Source organism: Cariama cristata, unplaced genomic scaffold (genome assembly GCF_000690535.1).
Source record: "Cariama cristata isolate BGI_N322 unplaced genomic scaffold, ASM69053v1 scaffold21721, whole genome shotgun sequence".
In the NCBI taxonomy this organism is placed as follows: Eukaryota; Metazoa; Chordata; class Aves; order Cariamiformes; family Cariamidae; genus Cariama; species Cariama cristata.
In genome coordinates this window covers 1-10,230 of record NW_009597861.1, presented here as the reverse complement: position 1 = coordinate 10,230, position 10,230 = coordinate 1, and the positions used below count along the sequence as shown (strand labels likewise).

Sequence of the window (10,230 nt, the reverse complement as noted above, 5' to 3'; positions counted from 1 at the left end):
CTGATGGGTTTCCCACCCTCTACCTCTTCTTTTCTGCTTCCCTCCATCCCTCCTCTGCTCCAGCCCCCAATTTCTGCTCCTGTCCCCACGGTGTGCTAACATACCCTGGGAGGGAAGTTTCTGGAGCCTCCTTCAAATGATCGGGGCTCCAAAAGGCATCTGTGGCTGCTCCTTGCCTTAACATCTGTTAATCTGGGGCCAGCCTAGCAAACCTTTCATATTACAGGGCTGCCAGGGAAGAAAATGAGATCTAAAAGTTTGTGTTCTTTGTGGAGAAACCTTTGAAGAGCCTCTTAAAAGATGAAAAAGGGTGAGCTGCTGCACACTGTCTTTTCTGAAGGACAGGGAGGGTCTTGTCTACTCCCATCTTCTTTCACCCAAGTAATTTGCGGCACGACAAAGCTCTCCTGAGCTGTGCCTGCTGATGGGGAACGGAGCAAGCTGTCGCCTGGTGCCTTCCCAAACTTGTTTTTCAGAAGCCAGCTGTGGCAGGGAGGAATTCCCCCTCCATCCCCCCGGTGCTGCCACAAGCCCACCCTGTATTCCCCGAGCACCAGCAGCACGGGCAGGGGAAGCAGGAGATGGCACTCACCTCCAGAAGATGCTTCCCTCCTCTTTTTGCTGGGTGCAGCAGGTCTCTATAGGTCTGCCAGCTTTATGTACTCTTTCACTGAAAGAAATCAGTGGGCTGGGCTTAATCTGGTAGAAAAAAAAAAAGGAAAAAAAAAGAAAAAAAAAAAAAGAACCTTTCTCCAGATTGGGTGCCTCCTCCCTTTAATGTTTGCCCTGTAAAAAGGGAACCAGCTTGTTCAAAAGTACCACGCCAAGGAAACCTAGCACAAGGGAGCCACCGCTCAGCTCTTTCATCCTCTCTTTTAATCTAAAAGGGTTTCCCCAGCATGAAGACAGGAGCTTGTGGAGTGTCCCTGACTTTGTAACGTGCCTTACTGGTACCCTGCGGTTGGTCTGCACCGCACAGCGGCTGCCAAGGAAAAACAGAGGAGGAAAAAGCAGAATTTAGGTGAAATGCATGCCTGGGCCTGTGAGGCCAAACTTTAGGATGCGTGAGGGGCCATGACTTCCTCCAGCTCGATGTGTAACCCATGTGGCATGGGAACCCAAGCTAGTGGGGGTCCTGCAGGATTTGAGTGAGTGGATTTGCCAAACTGTAGCTGATCAGACATTTCAGAGCCAGGCCAGCCTTGGGAGCGATGCGCTCTGTAGGGTTCAGGTGCCTGTGCCCTTCCAGACCCTCTATGTCAAGGGATTTCCAAAGGTGACCCGAACTCCAGCTGGTGAAGGGATCACAGCGCTGGGAACCGGCCACCCCTGGCCTCCTGGTTTATCCATGAGCCGCACAGCTTTGGTCTTCCCACTGGCTGCATTGGCCAGGGGAGGGAAGGAAGAACCGAGGAGTAGCAAACTGATTCAGTAGGTAATCTAAGGCATAAATAAATGCAGTTGTGCAGGTGAGGTTGCTCCAAAGGGAGAATCTGGTCTTTATAGAGTAATTAAAAACTTGATTGCTGCCAGGTATCAAATATCCTGTTGTCACATTCAGCATCACCCTTTGGGAAAATTGGGTTGGATATTAGGAAGAACTTCTTCACTATAAGAGTCGTTAGGCATTGGAACGGGCTCCCCAGGGAGGTGGCGCTTCAAGACATGGTTTGGTGGGTTTAGCAGGCATGGTGGTGTTGGGTACATGGTTGGACGTGATGATCTTTGAGGTCTCTTCCAACCATAATGATTCTATGATTCTAAAATGAAATCCTTTTTGGCCTATTGCTTTTTCATCTCTGTTTTTGTCTTCCTTCCTCACCTTCCTTTCTGTTTTTGTCCTTAAATCATTCCCTTATTTCCTGCATTCCTCCTGTCCTGTGGGTCTTGAGTCCAACCCTTGTCAGTCTTCCAGTTCCTCCAGACAGTCAGTTTTATGCAAAGCTGAGTCTGTGAATTTTCAACTCAAATGTTATTGCCAGCTTTAACATCAAAATAGAAGAGCTGGACCCAGAGCTGTACACTTCCGTCCCTTCAAAAAACAAGTTGGGCAAAAATATTAGCCATTAAATAGAGGGAATTTATAGGAGAGTTTTCTCCTCGTGTGTAGTAACTCTGCATCTCTGAAGTTACTTCCCAAATGAAAAATATTTGGCATATATTGAGAATAAAGTAAAAAACCATCCCTGCAATGCATGCCCTAAAGAGCTGAAGGTATCCAAAGTAGATTTAAAAAAGAAAAAAAAAAAAAATCTCTTCCCTGAAGGCTGCTCAGAAAAGGAAGGTGTCAGGGACCAGGAAAGAGCATGGGAAAAGTCACCTGGAAGAGATGGGCCTGGCAGAGCTTTGCTTATATCCTGAAACAGAATCTGATGGCCTGGGACAGGCTGAGCCTGTAGTTTGTGCGGAGCCGAAGAGCTCACATGCACCCCTGAGTTGTTCCATGCCGCCTGCGGCCGTGGGGAGGCACAGCCTGACCCACGCTAACCCCAGGTGATGTTTGGACAGTCTGCAAGATTACAGCCACCGACCCGAGACAGGCCTGCCGACAGCGGCTCTGTCCTTTTTGGCTTGCACCACTTCCAAAGGGATGGATGCACAAAGGAGGAGGTGAGGCCAGGTTGTAGTTTTGCTTTTTTTATAAATACACCCGAGGACAAGGCTGACATTCCCCACCACCTTCCCATTCCTCCACGTTACAAACAACAGAGGGGTACTCTGGACCCGACGGCGGCTCTGTCCTTTTTGGCTTGCACCACTTCCAAAGGGATGGATGCACAAAGGAGGAGGTGAGGCCAGGTTGTAGTTTTGCTTTTTTTATAAATACACCCCGAGGACAAGGCTGGCGTTCCCCACCACCTTCCTATTCCTCCACGTTACAAACAACAGAGGGGTACTCTGGACCTTGTTTATATCTGTGTTTGTATCTATGTTGCTCTTGCTTTTAAATTTTAGTGCTGTGTCATGAATGGTATCCCTTCCACAGGACTGTTTACTAGCAAGAGGGGAAAGAATCATCCACATCACTTTCCTCTCTCTCAGTTGGTTCCCAGGGCAAAACTGTAAAAACAAAAGTGGATCTCGCTGAATTGCTGCTTTCAGAGTAGAACTGCCACCGCTATAGAGCAGTACACTTTCAGATAGCAATTGTCCTCAGTTGTTACCCCACACCGTGCATCACAAACAATTTGGGCGATTCCTAGACCTGTCTTGGAAACCAACGCACAGCACAGCATAAACCGGCTGTGTGTTCAGATAAGCCAAAGTTCTCCAACTCTATCTGACCTGTGTGGGAAACTTCTCTGGCCGAGCTTTCATTAGACCAGAACTTCCTCATTTTCAGAATTTTTTTTGCTTCTCACACATTACCTAAATAGAGAAAACACAGCCCAGCACCAGGAAGAGAAAGCTGAAAATAAATGGCATTGCAGCCCTGGAAGCAAAAGCTAGGTCATTCATGGAGCCTGAACCCCTTCCATGACAGTCCAGGATACATGAATTCAATTACAGCTGTGCAGTTTGAAGTTATTTAAGTGGGAAATGGAGCTGATATTACTTGTTAGAAATAAATTGAGGGTTTTCACATCTCTTGCTACAGCCTGGTCAACAAGTGTTAAGTCTTCATTGATGTATTATCCATATAGTCACCACCCATCTATCTGCCAGTTTCTCTCTCATATTGTCTCCAACACACCTAACCTTAACTTTCTACAAATCAGATGTCTGTACACCAGAGCATCACTGTTTTCAGAAAAGGCAGTTCTTTGAAGATACCTTCACAATGCGTAGAGAAAAAAAATGGTCTTGCACTGGCTCAAGCAAACAACAGGCTTTAGATGTTTTTAAGAGAACCTGCAATTATCTAATTAAATTTATGGAGCTCAACACCTCAGGTAAGTTTTGGATGTTTCTTTAGCTTCTAGTGTGCACAGAAGAAAAAAGTATTTAGCAGGTCCACATGACAGTCAGTCACGTTTTAGGGGAAAGATCTGAATGAAGACTAATTCATAGTTTTCCCACTGCATTATTTGTCCTTAAGTGACTCTTCTGAAACAAGAGTGCTGACCACGACTGATCAAAAGACACTTCCTTATGGTATATTAAGACTTCAATTCCCATGACTGTGAATAGGCAGGTTTCACTCATCGCCACATTTGTTCTGTTTACCCTGATAACTCAGAAGAAGTTTTGTGACCAGTCCCTCGTGTACGTACCCACACACACAGAACAGAGAGCACTTCATTACCTAACAGTAGAGAAACACCGTGCTTGTCACAGCCTTAATAATAGCTGATGGAGAACAAGATGACCTGTGGCACTAAAGAAATCAGAGCAAATATGAGAGGCGAGATTTCCAGTTTTTAATAAGTAGGAGGAATTTAAACAATAGTTTGTTGCTTGAATTTGTTCATACAATCATTCTGAACCATGTTCCTTTTGGAAGAAAAAAGCCTTTAAAAGGAATGTTTTCCTTAGAACCTAATTTTATTTAGAAAATTCATTTCAAGTTTTTTTCATGTTACAGTAAGAACAAGCACCACATTTAAATCATGAGAGAGGTATGGAAGTCTTAAGTGAGCTGCCTGTTAAACAGCAGAGGCATTAGATAGCACCTACACTCCAGGGCTTTTGATTTTCACCCCAGGGCTTTAGAAAATACCCACAATCGCACAATGACAGAGCCTAAGGAATAACGGATAGCAAGTTACTGAAACCCATTTTGCATCCAACTCTGGAATGCAGCAAAGAGAAATCACCTGGCTTGGCAAAACAGCCAGCTCTTGCCACAGGCAGGGCCCAGCTGCAGCAGACGTGGCTGATTTAGGGTTAACTAGAGTTTGCAGTTATCCACTGGAAATCTCCTCCCATGGACCAATTACCCTGAATTCCCAGTATTTCCTACCAGCACAGCACAGAGCTGCTCCTTTGTGTTATTGTTTATCATATCCTTTATGATTACACCTGAAGATCCACATCAGGGATGGAGCTAAACTGAGGTATGACAAACGGGCAGAAGTGAGAAACAGGTGAGTCAGCAAGGATGGCTTTGTAGCAGGAAAATACACAGCAGAGTAGAAGAAACTTTTCTTGCAACAAGCCCACACGGATTTCTACCAAGTTAGATTTGCAGCACCACTGTCATCATCAGTAGTTCTTGTCTTCAGCAGCCCTGTTCATGGAGTGGTGCCAGGCGAGTCACACTGTCAGCACTTCAGCACTCCCCCCATGACAGAAAGGGTTCCCAGTTCCACAGAGATGTAGGCACATGAAGTTCTCACTCAGGATCAAGCACGACACCTCACTTTTTATGGCTCTGTACAAATGTGGGGACAGTGAGCGTGCCAGTCTTGACTTCTGCTCGGATTTCAGGTTTGTGCTTTAACGAGAAGACAAGAGCTCGCACCATTCTGCGATACGGTGCGCTAATGAGACGGGAAGAGAGATGAAAAGCTTCTCGCTCAATATTTTCAGCCAGTGGGTGATCAATCTGAAAACAGCAAAGTACAAAATTAGATCTTTACATTTAATAAGGAGACCAACTGATTGAAATTGGAGTTTGGTGCTTTTCAGTGTTTCTTCATTAATTAGCTTAGATTCAAGGAAATCTACTTCCCAGCACAAGTGGAACAGGAAGAGCAATTTAATTCCACCCTAGCAATTAAGGAACAAGGCAACGTGGTCAGTAGCAGGGAACAAATCCACATCTCCAGCTGGGTGGCGTACTTTGCCATCACAACAGGAAACTAATCTGCAACCAGCTTTGGGTATCAAGCTTAACTGCAATTATAAGCTACATTGTACTGTCTCCATAAAGCTCACTTTTGATCTTGCTGATATAAGGTACCTTGGATACTATTTTAAACTTGATTCCAACAGCAACTCTAAGACATGCCAAACAATTGGCAACTCTGCCTGGTGCTATAAAGGGAAATGTGGGCTCTCTGTGTGTAGAAGGAGATGTAATTAAGAATGCAGAAAGGGATTTGCTAAATGTTAATTATGTAGTTATTGCTTCAACATGTGCCAAACCCTGTAATTTAGCACAGCTTAGAAAAAAATCCCCCACCCATCAAGAAATGGTTTTAATTTAACTTCTGCCTTTTGTGATGGGGAATCTCCCATGCTTTGCACGCAGCCTGGCACGCAGTGTGCCAAGTAGTATTCCTCTAAGTCCTTTGCCCACTCTGTTTTGGCTCCCCATCACTAAACTGCCCCTCTGCTGACCAGCACTAGAAGCCTCTTGGATCCATTCATCCCTATCTTCCCTTCTCCTTTTTGTCAGCCTCTCAGGTGTCCCTGCTCCCCGTTTGCTGGACCTCTGTGGCTCCCCTGCCTACATATGCTGTTCATCTGCTGCTGAAAGCTCCACGTGCACATATGGTGGTAGCTGTAAGCTAGGAGGGTATTTTTCCTTGCTGTGCTTTCAGATGAGTCCTGTTCAGAGGGAATTCTGCTTTACCCAGTACTACTTGTTTTAGGGTGGCACCATAGCCTTTATGTCCCTCTGTGTTCAGACTTTACTACCAGTCTTACCACATGCATTGATACGCTTTCCAAGAACTAAGCTGGACCCAGTGGCCTGGCAAAGGTGAGCTCCCACCTTTCTGAGGCCTTCCTGCAGCAAACCATCCTTTTGTGCTGCCTCAGTCCAGATGCACTGCAAGTTGGAGAGGTTTTTCTCATAGCTAGGAAACACATAGCTTTGAAACTCTCCAGTGCTTACCACTTGACTTGCCATTTAAAGGATAATTAATGAATAAATTAAAAAGGATAATTATTATGGCATTTCATAGACCAAGCAAACTAGTCATTAAGCCTTACAGCAAAGCACTGTTCATTTACTTAAAGATACCTGAGGGATCTGGTATTTATCACCACTTTATATACTGTCAACCTTGCCTCTCTGTTTTTGCAATAGATTTAAATTTACAAATGTTTAATTACTTAAATATGAAACACCCAAAAGGTCCCAGTGTTGCTTTCACAGCTGTTTAGTAGGAAAAACTTTATCTTCTGTTAACTTCCTCCTTCTCTTGTGTACAGCTCAACTGCAGTAGATATACATAACTATTCTGTTGACTGGTTATGTAAATGAAAACAAATACATGTCCCTTACAATTAGCATGTTTACTTGGTTAAAAACAACAAAAAATTATCTACCTTGAACACAAAGCTACTTATAAATAGGGATGTGCAGCAAATCACTGAAAATAGGAACAGATCATCTGGTCTCATCCCGGCTCTGCAGGCAAGACCAGCTTTACAGTAGCTGTGGCTGAGAAAGGTTTGTTTATCTTGTTCCTGCAAGAAGTAACTCTTTGAGCCAAAGACAAATGGATCTGAACGCTACCTCTAGATCCAGGGCTTCACAAAGCAGCTTCCGTGCGTTCTTTCTGAAAGCCTCTGTCTTGGGATCGCTCCTGACCTCTATTGAGGGCTTGTTTGAATGGTCTTTGATGAAAGTTCGCCACTCCGTGTAAATATCTTTGGCGAGGCTGGCCACATCGTGATCTGAATGTTTGCGCATCTTATTCACTGTGTGACCTGGAAAACAGTAACTGTTCCTTCAGGTTTGGTAGGTGGACAAAATATAATGGACACCAGTCAAATCATAGCGGTGCTAAAGCAGCCACACACAGTTTTAATTCAGGCAGTGTCAGCAAAACAACCACAGCATTGACACAAATATAAATATAAAATTATTAGGAATTAAGCCTGAAGTTCTCACTCCTTGAGTTCTGCAGTGATTTTTGCCTGAGCAATTAGCAAGGAATTGACCTATATATGTGAAAATTACCTTCCCAAGTCACCAGGGTGTGAGGCGACACTTATGTAATACAGGGCTGCGTTAATTTTCTACATAGATACTAGATCTGGCGAAAGCTTTTAAGATTGGCCTACAAAGAATGCTGTTTCTAAATTGAAAACCTCTTTAAGGAAACAGATGTTGCTGGTGAGGGCTACAGCATTTTCATTTTAACAGGCAAACACCACGGCGATGCCAAGCAGAATCTTTCCAATCCACAGGGCCTGTCACTGCAAAAGAGGCTTTCCTCTGGGAGGAGACAAAAGGGATCTTCTTCCACCAGGGTACTTCACTCTGCCCACTAGCGCTGTTGGCCAGGAGATGTCACTGTTAGGCTTCCGTGGCTCTTCCAGGCCAGCCGCGTTCAGGCAGGCGCTGGGAAAAATCTCGGGAAAAGCCTGAATAAGCTGAATACGGCAAATGAAATGACAATTCAGAAGTATGGGGAAAGGGGCGGATCGCATCTCCTTCTCTAAGGCAAGGAGGGGCTCTTTGAATAGAGATCCAGCTGCTCTAATGGCAAACAAAGCACGACTGTCTCTCACGCCAGGATGCTCACCATACACAGGAAAGGCAGGGGCCATGTGGTCTCACATTATCCCTCCCCCAAGTCCTGTGGAAAAGAGCCAGGCATCGGGCTATGTCATTTCCATGGACCTGCCCATCAGCTGGGGATTTCTCAGCGTAAGGATGCAGCATGCAGTTCTGGGCCAATCTGAGGAGAAATTCCCGCATGTTCAGAGGATTCAGCCAGGTCAAATAGATGAGCCGTGTCTCGGATGGTAAGAGAGCACCCTGCCGTGCCCCTGACAGATAGCAGGAGAAGGCATAAGGTGCCCAAGAAGAGCTCTTCAAAAATTTGACCACAGAAGGGGTGATGCAGTAGTTGGTAACAAGCAGGCAACCTGGGAGGAATTAGAGGATAGCTGACTTTTTCAGTACAAGGTCTGAAAACTGCAGGCTAGATATCAGCAATTTTTTATTGGCAGCTACACTGGTTTCTTAAAAAGCTTGCAAGCTAGCCTCTTTTGTACTGACAAGCCAAGCAGACACAAGACAGCCTAATATTCACAGTCTAGATCAGACAAGATGTACCTATTTTTGTCGAAAGTAACACTTCCTTGGAAGGTATTTTCTTCTTCAGCTCCTCCAAAGCTTCGATCAGATTCTCTTTCGGTTGCCCAGGAAGCTCAAGCATAGACTTCCATCGTTTTATGTCTTCCACAACCACAACTCTCTGGAAAAGAGAAAAGCCATTAGGAAAGTGGAATATTCTTATGATAAATACGGACACTGACCTCATCTCAGCTAATGGGGCTGTTGTCAACACATGAATTATTGATTACGGCATGAATAGAGCACAGAATAGATGATGGCCTGGAGTGATGGGTATGTGCTTGAGATTAGCAGCCTACTGCATATCAAGACTGAAACTAGAAAGCAAAGCGAGATGCTTCACCTTGATCTGCCAAACTTAGGGCACATAACAGCAAATGTCTGCTAGAAGAGAAGTGTTTTGAATTTAAGGAGTCCATTGTATAAATGTGTCTTAATAGAAAAAGGGACTAAGAGGGAGGCAGTCAATTATCTTTAGCAGCCTGGCAGAATCTGAATACTGCTCAGATTGGCTTTAAATTTAAAATAACGCCAGCAGGGAGAGAAACAAAGCATTAGGGAACATGAACGCAAACTTAAGTACAGTGGACATTTGCAGTGTTTTTCACCCTGTTTTTGCCACAGACCTTGACAGAACAGGCTGCAAACAGTGCAAGTCTCATATTTCGGATGTGAGACATCTTAAAAAAATTCAGCAGTGGTCAGACAGCTGGGGTACTTTATGCACCATTCTTTTGCTTTCTGCCTTACATTAATAAGCTCTTTGGTGCAGCAAATGTTTTCCTGTCATGCTTCTACAAACAGGTGGCAAAGAGGGGCTCAGGTCTCGCGCAGGTCTCACGCAGGAACGTAATGCAACCAACTGACGGGCTCTCCTTGCTGGGAAGAGAAGTGAGCCAGCTGGCAACATTGAAGCTGGTGGTGTCACCTGGCTCTGCTCGACTTGTGTGTCCAACCTGACCCCACACAAAACGGGCAAGAAGGAGCCAAGTTATAACCCATCTCGGTTTAGGAAACCCCTGTCAATGCAGCAGAGCCCTCTGGACCTTTCTAACTTCACTTCCCTGTTCCCTGCGAGGATGCCACCTCAACACTGCAAGGATTTCGGTGAAGAACTGGACCCACAGGCGGTTTACAAAACCTTCCTCCTGCTGCTCAGCCTGGGGAAGGCCTGACACCCCTTCTTCTGTCGGAGGCGCCTCAGGGCCAGCCTGGCTCCTCCTGGCGTGCTCCCCCCACCCTTACACACAGCCTCTGGGGAACAGCGTGGTCCTGCCCCGGCGCAAGGCCGGGGAAAGCCCTTATCT

General features: G+C 45.4%; 1 protein-coding gene across 1 annotated transcript; it reads right to left on the bottom strand.

The window, feature by feature from the left end:
- Positions 1-5,236: 5,236 nt before the first annotated feature.
- On the bottom strand, positions 5,237-9,044 carry TCEANC2 (transcription elongation factor A (SII) N-terminal and central domain containing 2; the record flags this gene model as incomplete). The annotated part of the gene is made up of 3 exons (XM_009709079.1): positions 5,237-5,488; positions 7,352-7,545; positions 8,903-9,044. Coding segments are annotated over 3 exons (525 nt in total), but the record flags the coding sequence as incomplete, so codon positions are not given.
- Positions 9,045-10,230: the final 1,186 nt, after the last annotated feature.